General features: G+C 39.7%; 1 protein-coding gene across 2 annotated transcripts in view; it reads right to left on the reverse strand.

Moving 5' to 3' along the window:
- PIAS1 (protein inhibitor of activated STAT 1) overlaps positions 1 to 19849 on the reverse strand; it is a 62888-nt gene that overhangs the window by 32298 nt on the left and 10741 nt on the right. For both annotated transcript variants that reach the window (XM_042804081.1, XM_042804080.1), the window contains exon 2: positions 4180 to 4624. In XM_042804081.1, coding sequence (XP_042660015.1) covers positions 4180 to 4624 — 445 coding nt within the window. The remainder of the gene's footprint in view (positions 1 to 4179; positions 4625 to 19849) is intronic.

The following is a 19849-nucleotide window of genomic DNA, read 5'->3' on the forward strand; positions in this document are numbered from 1 at the left end:
AGGCTGAGACCTGCAGGCAAAAAACCTGATTTCCACTGCTCAGATACGAGTTTCAGTATTGTTCGCCCTATCACTTAAACCTGAAGCACAGCAACTAAATTGTAGATGATCATCCATACGCCATTCAGACAGCTTTTAAAAGAGTAGCAGAGCCCACAGCCTCTTTAATCCATTAAATTGAAAATAAAAGGTTAATTTCCCTTTACAGATAAGTAAAGGCCCACAACCTAGTTAAAATGTTTTTTGGAACGACTACATAGCTAAAGCAATTAGGAATGACATATGCTGTAACAAGAAGTATTCTTAAGATGTTGTTTAACCATCTAATGTCCTTCCCGTAACTATCTGGCAAAATTTTGGTACTTGTTACTCATCTTACAGTAAACACAAAAGAGATCTTATCTGTGTGTTAGAAGTTACTTTTAGAAAATTGGCCCTATGCTTAAAAAACAACCAATTAGCAGTCTCTGTGCACTGAGGGCTGAAAATAGGGAAAAATTAAGTGAAAGCTGCAGCTTCACTTGAGAAACTAACAACCAAAATTCTTCTATTTAAAGGAGTTCCTATTCAAAAAACAACAGAGAAGTCACAACAAGGCAACTTCCATACATACCATCAAGGCCAGACAGGATAGCTTTTCCTCCAAAAAAAAAAAAACCCAGTCCTATAATCACATCAAATCATGGTTAACCATGGGGCAGAGTGCTCAGACTTCTCACTAGAGCTGCAAGAGCTCTGTGTACAGATTCATCCACTGACATACGTTTTCAGAACGTCGAGCATTCCTAGTTGGCTTGTACACAAAAGCATCCAATATAGATGCTTTCTCAATTTTGCAATGAGGATGACTAATAAAATATGCATCAAATTCGACAGCTCCACTGAACGTGGACAGATTTCTCTTCGTCTCAGATAAACAAGCCCACTGACAGTCTTCTTGGGAGTAAAGAAAATGCTGTCATCCCCCAACACCACAGCCAGCATAACCATAATTGTCAGTACTAGCCACACGGCTCTGAAAGAGCTAAGCAGGAGTCATGTACTTGAAACACTCGGAAGGAAGAGAAAGACTCTGCTATCTGAGCAGTGTAACAGCAGGGGAAGAGTCCCACCGTCAGCAGGGCCTAGCTGCTATTTTCAGTTCTTCAAACAAGAGCCGGTTGAGGTAGCATAGGCTGAGTTTACAAGTTCAACTAGCTAGGTGAGTCTACTCTTCTGCAAGCATCCTTTTCAGTGCTACAAGTTGTATGGGCTGCTGTAAACCAGAAAGTTTAAAAAAAAAAAACCAAACAAATGAACAAGCAAGCAAACAAAAACATTAGCCAATAGCCTTCTAACCTTAGCTTGTCAGACATACTTCAGTCAGCCGTGCTCAAGTAAAGATTCTCAATAGCTGTTGGTGAGAAAGGGATGGATGGATAAAGCACTGCATATCCCCCTTGCCATTAATCCTGCCCAGCAAGCAGTCAGCATGTGGATTTTAATCACAGTTCAGAGCTACCTTTTGAGAAAGCAAGTGTGTGAAGGTAACATCCATTTCCTCCTTTTGTTATTGACATTTAAAGTAATAGTTAGCAAATTTAATTTCCTTATCTGTTATTCACATTAGCTTGTGTACTACACACCTACGTAAAATATCTGGGTACAGAATGCATGTTCAAGTGCCCTGCTGTGCAACTCCCTTCCCCACAGCTTTGGCAAATTACTGCTTTTCAAATTAATAATCACATCTTGATGGGACAGAAGACTACTATAGCAAACCTTCCAAGCAATTCCACCTCGACTTGGGAAAGACAGAGGAGAATCACTTCCAAAGATGCACTTTGCCCAACTTTTATGTAATGACTGTCATTTCAGAAGAATCCAAAAATCCTCAAATCAGCGGAGACCGCATTCTCTCTCTCTCTCACACACACATTTTTTTTCTATTCCAGTAGGTCCCATTTTAAGCAGGCAGATAATTATTCAAAACCCCACATCAGGTCATCTGTTTGTTCTTGTGGTGGAGAGAAACAGAGTAAATGCAAAAGTTTCTTATCCCTACCCCATGAGGAATCCGATGGGAAAAAGCAAGCAGGAGATGATGACCAAATGCCACAGAAAAGTTCTGAGTGTTTGTAATCTGCATCTGCCATTTGAAAACAAAGGCAGGGAACCTAGAAACTTGACATTTGAGGAACCTCACATTGTTAGCAGTGGTGAGAAGGATGCCCAAACCATTTGGGGCAAATACTCAACAAATCATTTAAGAATACTTTTAGTTAAGAGTGCCAGTAACTGCATAAATGGAGAAAATAAATGCAAGTATGGAGCAGGCTTGCATTAAAAACTGCTAAGTTGTATGCAATATTGTTCCAAGTTGTTTTGAAAGTGTATAAAGCCGCATACCACCGGTTATTAACCCAACAGCCTTTTTCATTAACACACACACACGCACACATATATATATTTATTACTCTAAAATACCTTCATGACATTTATAGTTAGCAATTTTACAATCTGTAGCAATGCTACTTTCCACTGCAAAAGGAAACAGCCAACCGTTTCTCATATGCATGGACACTGAAGCTCTCTCTTCCCCCCAAAAGCACAAGAAAAAAAGTTTTTTAATATTATTGCTTGAGACAGAAAGATATCATAGGATGCACATGCAAAACAAAACCCTCAAACATACCTTTCTAAGCAATCTCTGTTCTTTCAGTTAACTGAAGGGTATCTGGTTGGAATTTCACTCATTTCCATTTTCGTACCCCAACTCTCAAAGAGTCCACAAAGAGAGGAAAAAATATCCTATTGTATATATTGCATATACTCCTCAAGCAGTAAGACATGACAGAGCATGAATTACGATCTCTTCATTTGGGTCTAGTTTGTCAAACATGGAGCTGACAGCGAAGTGTTCTTACCACATCGAGGAATAAATGCATACCATAATTCCTGCATTGGAATGTCTTAGTGAAATTATAGCATTATTTTTAAGTATTTATAACGTAGAAGTGATGGAGACACATACTGAATCCATAATTATCATGTATCACCAGCATTTCCTGGAATGCTTATTAATCAATTAGGTTTTAGATTAAAGCTAAATACATACAGTATACCTCTTAAAAGAATACCTGAACCAGAAGATGAGATTATCAAAAGCTATCTAGTTTTCCCTCAATGTCTCAGTTATAACAGTTAAAGCAAAAAAAAAATACGCAAATAACTGTGCAACACACTTCAGAAATCTGCAGACCACCATCACCACTCACATATGAGGCCACCTACATCCCTGTAGCTGTTCAGACTGTCAATGTGAAGTATCTGCTCATTTTTGTTTACGAGGGATCTCTTTCACAAAGGACATTTTTTCCCACTACCCACCATCACCCTGTATCTACTCTCACAAATCTCCTGCTACCAGCTATTCTCGCAGCGAATCTTTTCCGGAGTTTCAAGACAGCAGAAGGCTCCAACATGCAAGCAGCCCCTTAAGAAATCAACAGGACTACTGTACTTAAGCAGTATTTAAGAGTATTAAAAGTTAACCACGCTGTTAAGTGTTATGTGGAGTCAGAGCCAGAAAAATCACACGTTGTTATATAATGCTCTGTAAGCATCAGATTATTCTCAGCAGCTACACCAGTGATTTATACCTTAGTACAAAAGACAGTTTAAAGAAAAGTAGTCACAACTGCAAAAGAACCACAAGTCTTCCTAAACGCAGACGTTCAGGCTGTATTGCATCACAGCAAATATCTAGCTTGGCATTCTTTCCCAGCACAGATGAGAAGATTTTGTGGGCTTGATGGATTCAGGGGTATTTTTGCTTTGGTTTTTTAAGTAATTAAATTTTATGGTTTATAAGAACTACTGAAAGCGAGCAGGTTTTTTCCTTTTTCTAAGGTGTAGTTTGTTTCTTGTCAAACTCACCCCTTAAATATAATGGATCTTTGAACAGTATTTAGTGGCTCAGCTAAAGCAACTAATGAGTGTTACGTAAGATGTCTCTCCATGTAGAACAATCTGTTCCAAAAGTTACCAAAAATAGCGATTCTCTAAACACTGCTGTGATGCAATATTTAACCAGTTACTGTGTTAGCTGCTGAATTAATCCATTACTATCTAAAAAAAAAAAAACCACACCAAAACAAAAAAATCCTTCAAATATTATTACAACATTGGCAACCTTACCTAGGCTGGTAGGTTTTATCAGCTCGTCCAACAAGTCATAAAAAGGTAATTTCTGAAGTTTTATGTCAGGATGGACAGGGTGGAGCGCAGATGTGAGATGGGGGAGTTCCAGTTCATGTTTAGGTCCCAGAAGCGAAACGGGAAGCAATGGTGACGTGGCAGGGTGGCCATCGTAACTGAGCTGTGGAATGGTAGACGGAGACAAAGTTGCTGGCATGGAGCTCGAGTGTACACTGGGGATAGATAAGTCTGCAGGTGTCATGATTTTCTGAGGGAACCTTCGCCTATAGAGTTCTTTGATTTTCATTTGTACAGCAGGACTGCAGCCAGCCTTTAACAAATGCAGTGCTTTTGTGAGAAGTTCGTGTTTTCGTCCGTGCTTGTTCCTCCCCGCGTAACCCAGAAGTAGCTGCAGTTCAGAAACTCTAAGGCTCATAACCATTTGCTTCAAAGAAACAAAACAAAAAATTAGTATTCAAGTTACATCATCTTAAACACTAACATCAGAATATGGCTTAATCCCATTAAGCATACAGTTTTTAAAGGCGTACCACCACTGCTACTGCCCCACTGGTTATCTGAAATAAAATGTAAAACAGTATTTGTTCAGACAGATAAACCTACCTCCGAAGTCTGTAATAAGCAATTTTTAAAGGGATTTCCATTTGCCATACACAATTCAGGACAGCAATACCGGGGGAAAAAAAAAAAAAAAACGAGAGAACAAGTTGCCAGTACAAAATAAAGCTTGTGAATGTAACTATTTTCTAATCACTGTTCTGCTTGCATCTCCAATGCTAGCAAGTTTTATTCATCTAGATGGAAGGCAAAAAAAGTCACACATTGACAATATCCAAGCCTCGCGTACTTGCACTTAAAACCTGTGCCAGTCCTTAACTCTGGAACCCTACTTCACTTTCAAGTCCCTCCCTCAATTTTTAGCATGCAGCGTAACTAATCCACACAGGTTCAAAGGAAAGGAGAGGAGAGAAATGACTGATGTTAAAAAGAGAGAGAGAGAGAAATTACAATCCAATTTGTGTGCAATCCCATATGATCATTACGCAGTTAAAGGAAACTTTTTCCGATTACATTTCCCTATTTCTCATATCAGAGCTGCATATTCTGTTTTGGATGGAGGAGTTGGGCTTTGCCTTCTATTAATTAGCACCCTCATTTACACAGGCTTTCACTGACTCCCAATATGGCCTAATGAATCAAACTGGTAAGCCCTGTAAACTGTTTCACTTCTTCAGGAACCAAGAAAAACACTATGCAAAGTAGCGAAACCAGCAATCCCCTGTGTGCACTAAGTACTTCCCCACTGGTCAAGCAGGAGCCAGAAAGTCAACTTACGAGTCTAGTTTCTATTTAAAAACTTCTTTCAGTGCTTGACAGTGGCTTGTTTACCATTGCAAGGCCTGTGACACCAGCTGAAATGCTATTCCTGCAGAATTCTGGATTCCCAAGAACTCACAAGAAAGCGAAATGCCGAGAACCCATCGCCACGACTGGCTATCTCAATCTTCTGTATGAAGCCATTAAATATCCTGAATATTTTCTACTCAATCCCAAATGATCAAATTCAAAATAATACTTGAAGTATATATTCGGGACTAAACCGGCTACTTAGAGCATATCGGGGTTCTGCAGTTTCCCAGCCAAACAATCTTTGCAAACAATCTTTGAAATGAGAGTACAAATGCTCCCATCCTCTCTAGTTCTTCCAACTGTGCAAAGCATTCAGGCACATACACTACTCAAGTTATTTTCACATTAATTATTAAACCTAAAGTGCTAATATTAGAAAGTAAACTATCCCTAGCTTTAGCAAAACCAGCCTGAAACTCCTATCAATTCCTCAAGCCTCCAGCACCTGCAAGAGATCTTCAATGCACAGGTGCCCGCGAGGGGTATTTCCCTATACTGAAATAGGTCATGTTATTTAAAAGCCCTAAATTAGATGATTCATGTACTTAATGAGGTATGCACCCAGATAGATTTAACTAATTTTGCCACACAATTTCCTCTCTGTTGAACCACACCAACAGAACTGAATAACCTTGCTGCAAATCTCTGATAAACCTTGCTGAAGACTACCAGAAACACTTTGGGTATAACAGGAGTTGGATGGCTTTTTTTTCTCTGAATACCCTGAGAACCCGCTTCACAGTTTTAACCATGGGACTGTCAGGGAGCTACTAATGAGAACAGAGGAGATACTTTGTAAGAAACAGAGATGTCTTAAAAGAATAAGGCATTTCAGTAACAATCTGAAGTGTTGACAGCTGAAAGTGAAACAAATAGATCTGAAACATGGAAAACCACTATTTATAATGCTTTACAAACATTTCTTCAACAGAATGAGTAGTTACAGCTGAAGGGTTTAATGCCTGCTACCATCACCATTAAAAGCCACTTCCTGAACAGCCAGAACCTCTCAGAGCTTCACTCTGTTCTTGTTTTGTAATAAACTCATAGGCCTAAATTGCAAAAAACACAGAGGATTAAGAAATAATTGAACCAACAGAGAAGCTCCTGCTACATGTTGGATGCTTTCCATCTTTTTAAGGTATAGGCAAGCTGGAAATAAGCATACAGAAAGTAGGGTCTATCGTGTAGCCAGCCTCACAAACCAAAACAAATAAAATTCCCCACATCTTCCCCACCCTGGCGCATTCCTTACAAAGGAGGACAAGAACGTTTTTAATTGCGACTAACAAGATACATCGACTGAAAATGCAGTCATGGAAAAAACAGCAATAAAGGCTTATGGTTTTATTACAGTTTTCTACTTCATTGATAAACCACAAATAAAAGGAGGCAGTGCCTTAAAACAATCCCCCCCCCCACATCCATAGGGTTTTGCCAGTGGATCGTGTCAATCAGTGGCACGGGGAAGCAGAGCCCAACAGACAGCCGTGCTGGCAAAAGTCTCTCACGTCGCTGCAATCTGAATGTGAAAATTCCTCTCCCCTCCTCCAACACAGTTGTGTTTTATTTGAGGACACAACCCAGCTCTACCAGCAGAAGTGCCACTGCCTGCACAAGCGCTATCCAGCCTACAAGCCCTTGGCCCATGTCATACTGGTACCCTAATCTTAGAACAGACAGGATAATTATAGCAGGGAAACAAACCAAGTGCTGTCATACACACAAAGCAAATATACGAAAAAGCTGAATTTTTTTTTTTTTCTCCTGTCACATCTCACCTCATCACAATTCAGACCCCTTGCTGGTTTAGTTACACCAGCAAAGCTGAAGGGTAAAGAGACAACGCGTTTTGCTTCAGGAAATCTTGCTTTTTTTCCCTGTTGCCTGAAGTACAGTAGTAAAAAGATGACTCACAGCAGTACACCTGCATCTGCAGCAAGCTACAAAACCCACCACAAAGAGTCCGTCTCCCAACAACAGCAAATATCCACAATGCAAATAACTGCCCCTACCCTCTGGCTGTTTATCGGAATTAACAAATGGTTGGGTTTTTCTTTCCTAGCTCAAGAGAAAGTAACAAACAGTAACAAACCCCCAGCCAAACATAAATAAAAGGATATATACAGCTACCAAGGACAGACTGCAGGATAGCTGCAAACTGCAATTGCAGATAACTAGGTGTTTAGTTATGTTTTCACGTACAGGTAAATTACATGTTCCTCCAAACCACACCAGAGCACGAGAAATTGATGCTATTCAGCTAGGAAAAGGTTGAGCTACTTGCCCCTTACCTAACCAGTGTGAGAAACACAGCAAGCTGACTGCAAGCCAGTTTCAGATACAAGAAATCCCAGTATCAAGAACACTAGGTGTTCTGATGATGCTGTGCATTTTGGTACCCATCTTACCTAGGCACTATCTAAAATTCAAAGTGAGGGCGAGGACAGTAGAAAAACTGTTCAAAGAGTATGAACGAGCTTTACAGAAGCTCAACTTATCTCAATTTAGCAGAGTATTTCTGTTTTGACTCACTGTGAAGACATTCACAGAGTTTAGAAGGTAACTCTCATCTATAAACATACATCTGGCATTTCCTGCTCGACAACACAACACAAACACGTGTTCCTCCACAAAAGCTGTGTTAGTCATGGGGATTGCCTGCCTCATTAAATACACTCCCCCTTCAGCCCACGTCCCCTCACCCAAGGCTTGTGACCACAGTCCATCCTTCCCAAAGCCAGCAGGTCATTTCGCCATCTTAAGACAAGTCACCTAATTGTATGTGTCAGGGAGGAGGTCCATGGAAGAAAAAGACCAGTTCATTTTCCCACCTCCCAGTTGCTTGTTTCCAAATTTGCGTCACTTTTCTCCTGCCAGATTGTGTGAACCCAACCATTTGATGCAGTTCGTGCTGCAGCCACACGAGCAGGTGCGTCTCCCTATTTCTGCATGTTGAGGAAACATTCTCGAGCAATTCATCTGCAAACAAGGATTATTTCCTGCTCCACGCCTACTTCAGATAACCAATAAGGTTTGGAAGAAAATAGCTTAAGGATGCAAAAGCAATCCATGGGCGGCGTCCTACGTCATCCACCTACTTCTCTTCTATGACTATCAATAGGAAAGGATGTTCTACCTACAGCTCTCTCTTTCAAAAAAGTTGTTAGGCTTTTTTAAAAGCTAACAGATACAAAAATTGTTTAAGTCCCCCAAAACAAAAATTGCAGGCAGATACTTATGATGCAAGAAGGAACAAGAGTTTTCTCCAAGACAGGCAAGGAGGAACAAGGGTTTTCTCCAAGGCACCCGCAGAAGGACCATTAAATAAACAGCATCAGTCTGCAGTGTCAGAGAACATTTTCTCTCAATAAACAAGCATGGCTGGTTGGAGAAACGTGTCTGTGCCACACAACAGGACCACTCTGCTTTGTTAATGCTGTTCAGGCATTCAGAGTAAATACTTTACCAGGATCCTTAACTTCTAACAGAGCAGCCAACGTTAAGAGCCATTTCTTTTGATTTCTTTCTGCAAAGAAAACAGCAAAGATAAATCTTTATTTTTAAAGAATGGTTTTCCACAGAAGCCCAGTCATTCCACCCATCGAGGAAAGATGCCCAGGCCAGGCAGCTTCCTGGCTAGAGAAGTCCAATCGTTAACACAGGTTAACAGGTCTGACCAAAGAAAATTGCTTTCAAGAAACGGACCTTGTGTCACAGCTCCATGAAGGTTGCAAATTAAGTTTAAAAATAAATAAAATTTAAGTGTTAGCACCTCTGGATAAGAAATTCCTTTGATAATCCTGTGTGGCTGCTCCCACTGGCACGTGATTCAAAGAGCAACTGAAGAGACAAGCAGATTCAGGCAGAGAACATAATTTCTAGACTGGAGAATACACGGGAGATAAAACACTGGTTTGAAATGGCAGGAACATGAGCTGAGCTGTAAGTCTCGCCACTCAAGAAAGGATCAGATAACCTCTATCTGCTGAGATCCAACACTACAGACGATGAGCCTTCACCTTTTTTTCCCCATTTTTCGAAGGGAGGGTCTTGCCTGAGAGGTAAAAAACAGGCAGCAGCCAGTAATTATTATTTTTTTTTAATAAATTGAGCCATGTCCATAGGAAAGCATGATGGACCATACTGAAAATTTATCACAAATACCAGCATCACAAGATACTGTCTTCAAAGCAGCACATTCATCCATCAACAGCAACATTAATAGACCCAATAATTTGATGAATACTTTCTAGAAAGGGTATTTCTACATCTCTGGTAATCAGTCCCGGGATCTAGCTGGAGAATTTAACAAGCTATTTCCGCTTGTTTATGATAACTAGAAGCTGTGAATAAGCTCCAAAACACATTCAAAAGATTTGCCAGCACAACAAGAAGTATCTGGCTAGGTACCACACCGCATTTTGTGCCTAAAGCTATACAACAGGTCCTCCACAATTCTCTAACCATTAACATGAAAGTTAAAGGGGAAAAAAAGAAAAGAAACAAATATCACCTTAATCACTAGTCAAAAGATTGAAGAAGAGAATAAGTAAAAGGAGAAAGAAGAAATGAAAAAACAGATACCAAATGGGGAGGTCACCCATTTATAATCAGCAATTTAAGACAGTGACAGTAAATTTCTTCTGTTATTAGAAACACAGTGATTAGCAACAGGTTACTAACAGGCTCTGAAATTAAGAACCATTATTATGGAAGAGGGCAAGCACTGCAAGGAGTCACTTCAAAGGCAAAGTGTAAGCCAGAACACCCCTCTGACACTACCCCTGTACCCTTCCGAACGCTGCACCAAAGGAGCCTCCACACTGACACCCTGCTCAGCACCTTCCGCCCCAGCTGCAGTTTGCATTAACAGCGTGGACACATTTGCACCAGCAAGGCTCTAACACTGTTTTCATGGCCAATGCAAATTGAAATTTCCCCCTTATGAAAGAAGGGAACTACTATTCAAGGAATTCCACAATGCACTTCCAAAAGACAGTTAAAAAAAAAAAAAAATCAAATCAAAATTCTTCTTTTTTATAATAAAAGCCACGAGGAAGCATTAGATTAGTATGGAAATGGTTTTGAATTAATCTCAGTATGCCTCCAACACCCAGCTGTAAAAATACAGGAGAGTTCTTGCATGCTATGAACTGCCTCTTTAACCCCTGATATAAATCTTCTGGAGAAGAAAGCTATACCTGAGCTACATGAACTCTCCACAGTTATACAGACTAAATTCTTGGGTTCTTAGACATTTAAGATTTGTGAAAATGGGAAATCACGAAGGTAAAAATATTCCCATCTTTTATGAAGGCACATTCCCCCGTCCTAAATTCTATCTGCAAGACTCACACAAGGAAGCTATCAAGGCTAAACTATAAAAATTGAAATCAGTCTACCGAAAATCTGCAAGAGGGAGTGAAACGACCAATTCATGGAAGCTCAAGCGCCTCGATGACAGGCTGTTACTTCCTGCGTTTGTCTAATGCAACCAAAACACTCAAAGGTTGAAGTCACCGTAATTCAAAATGGAGGGGAGGCAAAAGCACAGAAGAACAGTCATAAATATGCAACATACTACAACCTTTAAGGAGGCTGTTGGTTTTCATAATGAAAAACTCATCTGTCTCCTAGAGCGGTTTGTACAATGTTTTGGCAAGCAGGGCAGCACTAAAAGAATAGGTACAAACCAACGGTAGGTACAAATATAATTTGCCTTTTGTTACACACACGAGGAGACACAATATTTCTTAATCAAAGAAACCCTATATTTACACAGTATATCAGTGCTCGTAAAGAACGTGTCGCAACTGTATGACCGAATCTATGCATTCGTCTAGCTGGTAATAAAAATACATCTTCATCCACTAAAAACATGTCAATAAAATGATGTCCATATATTGTAAAGGCCAAAAATAGCCCGGACTAACCTATTGTTGGTATCTCCATAGATGTGGGCTTCCTTAAGGTCTAACACTGTATTCATGATTTTCACCAGGTAATATTTCTTCCCATGCTAGCGGAGAAAGTACACTATAAAGCTTAAGTCATCAGGTGTTATTTACTTTAGCATGCTCACAAACAATATATTTCCTTGTGAATGATAAGGCTACATATCTGTTAATATAAACATTATGACCCTTGAACCAACCTACCCGAATGATGAAGCTCAGGTTCAAGCTCCTGCTAACACTAGGAATCTCTGGCAGCGAAGAGATCATCTAAAAACTGTAGCAATTCAGTCTAAAGTGATTCTGGACGAGCGGTCCTGCAATTCCCTGCTGCCACCCTTCTGCATTGAGTTCATATAACAATTTACCAAGTATGCCATAACCACTTAACACTTAATTCCACAGATCAACTCATACAAGAAACATTCTTCTTTTACCTGGTCTTGGCAATCACTCTTGCTTGTATCTGTTGTGCTGGTAAAACTTGACTACCCTCCAATCTAGTTAGTAAGGTCAGAGCAATGCTGTATTCATACAGGAAGACTAATAAATCTAAACTCTCCTTCCAGCCCACAGTTCAGAGGCCTCCATCTAATCCTGCACCGATGACACTACCAAATTCTGAGATGTCTGTCTCTGACTGGAGACAAGAGAATCCACAGAGATAAAAGTAACAAAATCCACTGAAGAGTGAAAGGATATTGGAGAAGAAAACAGTAAGACAGCTCTAGCCCCAGAAAACTGGCTGCTAGTAACAACAGGCAGGCAGAGCTTGGAATTTTTAATATAATCCCCACGTGTTAAAAGTTGTCTTAAGTTTTTTGCAGATGCCTGTGATATTTTGCTATGCTACCATATATGTGAAATACCTTCTGAAAGCCATGACACATAACCTGGCAAATTAGTGTAGGCAATTGCCCTCCTAGACCTCCACTTCACCCCTTTTCCTCGAGGTTATTTCCTCTGGAAAAACAGATTCAGCAGAACAGACTGTGTGCCCATGTACCCAAAATGCCACTTCAGTATTCAAACACTTAGATCTGTGGGTTGTTTTTTTTCTTTGTTTTGTTTTGGGTTTTTTTGTTTGTTTTGTTTTGTTTTTTTTCCCCACCATATGATGGCTTGCAAACCACATTGTGTCTTGCCCTGCCTCCCTGGCTACACATTAACGCTGCTGGAGACGAGAAGTGGGGTGGGCAGCTGGGGCAGGAACTTGCTCACACTGCAAAAGCCAGATTTGTTGGAGGAAGTCTGCCAAGACTTTAGTCACGTCTAAATTGTATTTGATTTAAAGTAAGCCACATTTTATCTTATTCCGTAACAAAAGTTTTACCGTTCTCAAGAGATTTTATTCACTAGGTGAACTGTATTATTACTTTTGATATTAAATAAGGTTGCTGACACAGTAGTAATCTTCATTTTGGTTCTTGGAGACTCAAGTTTTTTTCAGCCACACTCAAACTTAATTGTCCCTAATGTATTTATCTTTGCAGATGGGAATTCTTTTTACAGACCTATGTGCTAGCATGATTTTCATGACAAGTAATTGCAGAAATACTAGTTTAGACAATCTCTGGATACAAAACAAAGTGTCTCTCTAAAGACAAACAGCTTACACCTAAGGCTAATAATGAAGACAATTATTTTCAGCTATGTGGGAGAGGGTCCTTGCCAGACAAATTTACTTTTTATTAAGAATGTTCTTAACTAAGCCTTTCAACTGGCTGACAGAAGAGCTAATTCCTATGCAATAAGCTTCAATGAAGCCCAAGCCAGCCACAGACACAGCTGTCCAAAAAGCTTGCTAAACACAGTATGTCCTATTATAATCTCTCTAACAAATAACACAAAAGCTCTACATCGGTATAATCAAAATATGACAACTTATATGGCATTCAGTAATAGTCTGAGAGATTGCCGCTCTGTATAAAAACAAAAAAAAAAATAGGACCAAGAAGTCTCAAGCTTCTGGAAGTCATACAGGAGGTTACAACCACACATTTACTTCCCCTCCCTCAGTGATATAAAAAAAAATATATATATATATATTTATAAAATATGCAATTAAAAGCAACAGTTACATAAACAATTTGACTGATTTGGGATTTACAGTTAGGGAGTATACTAAATGAGAATCCTTTCAGCCATTTGTTTTCAGCAGAACATTAGAGAATGAAGCTCTAGTTACTTTCTAAATATCTAAAATACCTGCATGAAGCACATGTAGCTTTTGGAAGTCAATTTTGAAGGAAAGCTAGGGAAGAATGTACCTGGAATTCAATGAATGTACTCAAATTGCAACACGGATAAAGAAGCAGCTTCCACAAGCAGCTTCCAGAACCCCTTAACAGCAAGACATACCACAATTTCAAGACCTACTTTATTATATTCCATCTTTGATGTTTGCTTGCAACAGTTACTTAAATCTCCACTGCATCGACAGACATCATTTCATTGTGTGTGTTAGCCAATTTAAGTATCACCTGATTAAAACAAATTATTGCCATAATAGATGTGTATTTTTCTCCAAGATTTTTTAAAAATCTTTTTATTTCTGTACCTTACAGAACTGCAAAATGATCTATTCTCCACACGCCATAAGTTATCACCCAGTGCTGAAGAGTTAATTGTTCACTATAAACAAACTTCTGTTATTTAATTAGCTTCAAATGAAATAACACTTCAGGATATGAGATTATGCAATCAAATATACCCAAAACACTTTTACATAAACTACCTTTTTTTCTTTTTTTTTCCCCCCTCATTTGTCCCATTTTCTAGGGTGCAGCATGGGAGACAGACTACCTTATCACTGACTATTGCTTTGGTATCTCAGAAAGTTTTTAATGAACAATCGTATTAAATTTGGATACAGACTTGCTAGGTACTGAACAGCAGGCTGAAGCCAGTATATAATTGAATCTCGTTTCTCTTAAAAGTAGCCAACTGCTATGCTAATGCCCCAAGGGAAGGAAAACTAGAAAATCTGAGTTATCTGTTCACAATTCTCGGTTTAAAAATAAAAAATTGTAAAGCCAAAAAGACACGATAAAATTAGCGGTTTCTTTTGACTTAGAAGCAACCCTTCTCACAGAGTTCCATTCTGAGAAATGTATTCCCAGGCTCTGTGAGTTACACCTAAAAAGAGCGATTGGGAGATGCTGAGCTCCATCACACAAGCAGGATCCATCCACGGAGCTAAGGACAGCAACAGCCGCAACGCCCACAGGGCCACAGCTGCCATCGGCCCGGGTACCACGCACCAGTGTCACCTTGCTCATGAGCTGCCTCACAAGACCCACGAGAATAGCAGTGCTTTTATCTGTAACCACGGGAATATACAAAAGACTCCAACAGTAGTTAATGACATCTAGAACAAAAACTGGGGAGGGAAGGAAAGGCGGAAGGAAGGGAGAAAAGGAAAATTAAGAGATCAGACACAACATCGGGTATTGGAAATACCCAATAATTTATCATTAAAAGATTGCCTTTCCAAAGGAAGAAATGGAACACGAATGAAATAAAACTGCTGACAACAAATACCTATGAAATACCTTGGCCAAATACCCTATCCCCTTCTAATACTGGTCCACCGAGAATAATAATTTATTATTACTAACAATTAGTCTTAATTGTTATTGCAGAAATAAGCAATGGAGCCAAAAGTTCCCACTGTGTCAATAAGCTGAAAACAAATATTCCATCAAGCAATCACATTGGCATCCGTATAGTCTTTTTAAATAATAATAATTAAAAAAAAAAAGGCACTAGTCATTCTGCACATAATTGACTTTGTAAGGTCTTCAAATTCATGTATAGAAATTACCTAATGAAGCCAAACTACACACTTCTTTTTAAGTAGTCATATAGCAGTAAGTCATCAAGATGAATTAAAAGCTTGAACAATACTAAGAAATTTTCTTTTTACATTATTGTTCCTCAGAGTATCAGGTAAGACGCACAACACAAATCAAGTATCTATTTTCTTACCAGTTCTGCAGAGACTGCCTAACACAGCATGAAACCGAGGGAAGCCCCAAGTTTCATACATCAATGTTATCGCAACACAGATTATCATAAATCGGCCTCGACTTTGATGAAGTATTGATTTCAAGCAGGTTCTAGTGAAGCTCTTCAAAAGCATTCCTTTAGTGAAGTTTTTCTAAGTCCTCATACAGTGCAGGCAAGAGAAGCATTTTCTCTGCTCAAGTCGTCCTCCTCTTTCACAAGGAGACACCCATTCTCTTGCTTTTCCTCTACTTATTTCTGAAACAACACCATCGCTACAAAGGAGAGAAGATGAACCAAGTTCTCTTCACACTGCTTGCTTTGCCCTAGTCCTTCCTAGAAAAAACTTGTCCTAGATGTTTGCTGGAGACCAAAGCAGGACTAACAGTCCTTTCTGGGTTCCTTAGCTCTGAAATATTTTCTTGTTTAAGCAACACCGTTTATTTGGGAGCCACTTCTCTGTTTCTCGTATTTTATCTATCAATATTGCAGTGGCTGTAAACAAAATGATGCAGGAGAGGTAAGGCTTGATGGAAAGTAATGCTTTTTATTAAATTTAGAGAAAGGATTTGCACGTCTGAAATGTTTTTCAACCGTATCAGTCTGTCTAAGAAGAATGACTACCCCTTTATATTTTATAGAAGCATCCACCTGTGAACCAAAAGGTTCAGGTTTTTAGGCACCAGCCTAAAAACAAGACCAAGAAATAGCATCCACATGTTTACATGACTCTTCTAGCCCATGACCACTGTCATCACATTAAGAGATAACTGCCTATGAAACTCAAGGTTACTAAACATAAAGCAGGCAAAACTGGAGGAAAACCTAAATTTCTCATGTGTTTTTCTCATTACCTAGCTAATGGTTCAGGAGAGGAACTCGGGCATCACTACAGACAGCTCTTCAGGCACCTACAGCCAAATAAGCAGATTTGCAGGGAACTAGTAGGCTAGACAACCTTGGAAGGTCCCTTCCAACCTCTGATTCTGTGGATAAAAGTATTTTTCAGAACTGAAGAAGTCGTCCAAGAAGGGGATGAAGAACTACAAATGAGATGGTATGACATATCTTGTCCTACAGTCATTCCAAAAAGGCAGAGAATTTCAAAATACATACTGTAAACCTCAGAAACATGGGCAGAGATGGACAGGAGAAGAAAGCATCAACGTGGGAATGGTTTGTCAGTGGAATATGACTACTCATGACTATCCTAGGAACACATAGGGCTCGGCAACCAGATCAGACCACCACCTAGTAAAATTAGTCTTATCTATCCTAGCTCGTTTTCTCTAGAATAGAGAGTAGCCACGTAACAGCAAACTGCTAGCAAGAAAACTATGCATGAACCACATGTGGCCACCCAGTAATTCAAGAAAAGTCAGTTTTTCAAACTCTGAAGAGCTATTGTCTGTCATGGCACAATGGGGAACACAAATTATAGGTCTTTTTATTTATAGAGCAGTTAAATGTACACTAAAGCCTAATTTATTCCTAACTGTACAGATGCATTAAAAATGGAATTATTTACTGCATGCAACAATATGACATAGAATTAGTATTTACATCACATACTGAGACAGAACAATTTAAGTGCCAAAATACAGTTGTTATTATTATAGAAAAGAAATCAGTAGCTAGATGAAAAAAAATCTTCTCTTAATGTCACTTGTCCAAACCTGAGTCAAAATACTGGCAGTCAGAAGTTCATCTCCCATTTCAAAAATCTTACTGTGTCGGTACTCAACCTAGTTCCCACCGAGGCGGATTCAGGATCCTAGGTCAGTCAAGTTAATGAGACATGGATGACTTCTTTGGCTGCTATTCACGACACTAAAGCATCAGTAAGACTGTCAAGAATCACACTGATTCCATTCCAAGTACCAGCACAGCTTGGAAGGAGAGCAACGGGGCAGCAGCGGTGCCAAACACTGAATGCGTATCCTGGGGAAGACATCTAAAAGAGGCATGGGGACAAAGAAAAGGAAAGCAGGAAGCTCAGTTTTTCATATCACCCACAACGACTGGTTTCTTCCCACTATGTAAAAATGCAAAAAGATGATGGAATAATAGGAGAGGAAGCAGACCTTCCTGCTTTTCTTCAGCATTCAAAAGAGGATAAAGAAACCAGTTCCAAATGACAACATGCAGCCAGAGACAGACTGAGAAGATGCATCTTAGGCAAGACCTAGACTCCTGACAAAGCTGATCCTAAACCCACAATCCTACTTCACCCCTCTGAATTTGGGCTACTCTGTCCCTTCACTTTCCAGTGCTGTCCACACCAGAAAATTGTATTTTTACATGTATTAGCTGCATCATCTTATCTGTAGGCTCAAAGACAAGCATGCAGTGCTTAAGAACCCATTAGTTCACAACGATTAATCCCAGGACAAAACATTCAACAGTGCATTAGAAAACTGAGAATATATTCTCTGTGCAATATTTTCCTGGCCCACATATAGCACAGACAAGGCCTATAGAAACATTTCTCTTGCAGTCACACTTGAAATGCTAAGGAGACATACTGAGGGCATTTGCTCAGGGGGAAGAGGGGTATTTCATTTCCCAGTTCCGTCAAACTGACATACTGTCCCCCTCTCTGCCACCTCATCCTTCAAGCACTGTATTTTTCTTATAATCAAAGTAAAACTGAATTCAATTAATCTATTCACACAATAACCTCTGCCCTGCATGGAAACAAACTGCTTGATGAAACGAAGGTTTTTTTCTAAGCCGAGTTTCAGCCACACCTATGATTTAAAATACATGAAAACTATTGCAAGTAAATTCCAAAACCGATACTGCATTTAACTTGGCTTCAGCCACAAGAACAACCAGAATCGAAAGCGCTGCCTAAGAAAACTCTGATAGCATAGTTAAAACTTCCATGGAAATCCTGACCAAAAGAAAACAGAAAACGTGCAGTCTTTCTGCAGTACTGACTGCAGATGCAAGCACTCCCTCACTTTTCCTAGCCTGCGGTGAGCTGCCTCCCCCTGAACTCCCACCCTCTTGCAGGGCAGAGGGAGGATGCTGCTCCAGTCACTGCTCCTTTTCATCTTTACTGACCAAACTATTGCCCCACCCCATTAACCGCACTCATCCAAATCCCACTCTGAATAGGAATTTGCATATATACAAGCTTTTTGCAGCTCATTAATGTCATTTGAATGACTCTCACATGTTCATGAATTTATACTCTGCCTGTCCCTTTTTACATATACAGGCCAAAGGCATGGGGGCGGGAGAGGAGTGGGGGAAGTGGGAGGGTGGAAATTATTTCGGATCTCATGACAAAAGTAAGCATTTTCTGGGTTTCAGCCTAGCACTTTAGTACAAAGTGTCTTCACCCTTTTGCCTCCTGATATACTCACTAGGCAACATATAGCTTCAACTTCCAGGGAAGGATCTTGTAAGCATCATATTACTTCGCAGCTTTGCTCAGCCTCTATGTCAAAAGCAAAAGACAGTCTAGTTTGGGGGAAAACATAAAAATAGAGGTGCGAAGACATCAGCCATGCACAGCCCTGAAGAACGAAGGAGTCAATGCAGTTAATCAACTAATACTTAGCTCAAGCCCTTTATTAAGCGATGGGAATGTACTCTGAAAAACAAAGGCACATTTTTTTAAGAACTTTTCTAGTTAACTGAACATAGGAAACAAGTTTCAACACATCTCTGCTTCCCCTTAAAACAGCTTGGCACTACCTCAGAGTTCTACGTATGTTTAAAAACAACAGAATAGTACAGGTCAAAGGAAGCTATGAAAATCCAGTCTGTACACACAAGCTAAGTATTCTTACAGCACTAATAATTCAAAAAGAAAAAAAAAAACAAAACAAAACAAAAACAAAACAAAACACAAAAACAAACAAACCAGGCCATAGATCCTTAGCTTGCTATTCAAAGTTCTTCCATTACCAATGCATCCGAGCTGTTCCAAGACCAAACAATAGAGGAAGGTCATGCGTGAAGTTCTGCAAGGGCCTGTGCTGGCACAGGCAGCTTAACCTATTCGTTAACAACCTAGAAAATTAAGTGATCGGTGGGGTGCCAGAGTTGTTGACCATATGATGTGGTTGTGAAGATGAAGGCAAACTGAAGAATCACTGAAAGACCTCAGTGACAGAGCAATTCAATGTACATAAATATAAAGTGATACCTATGGGGAAAAGCAGACCAGACAGACCTAGCTTTACATATAAAGTGATGGGCTCTGGGATGACCTTTACCACACTAGAGCAAGCTCCTGGGCCCAAGATAAACAGACATAC

This window comes from Tyto alba, unplaced genomic scaffold (assembly GCF_018691265.1).
Source record: "Tyto alba isolate M040663 unplaced genomic scaffold, T.alba_DEE_v4.0 Super-Scaffold_41, whole genome shotgun sequence".
NCBI classification, from domain to species: Eukaryota; Metazoa; Chordata; class Aves; order Strigiformes; family Tytonidae; genus Tyto; species Tyto alba.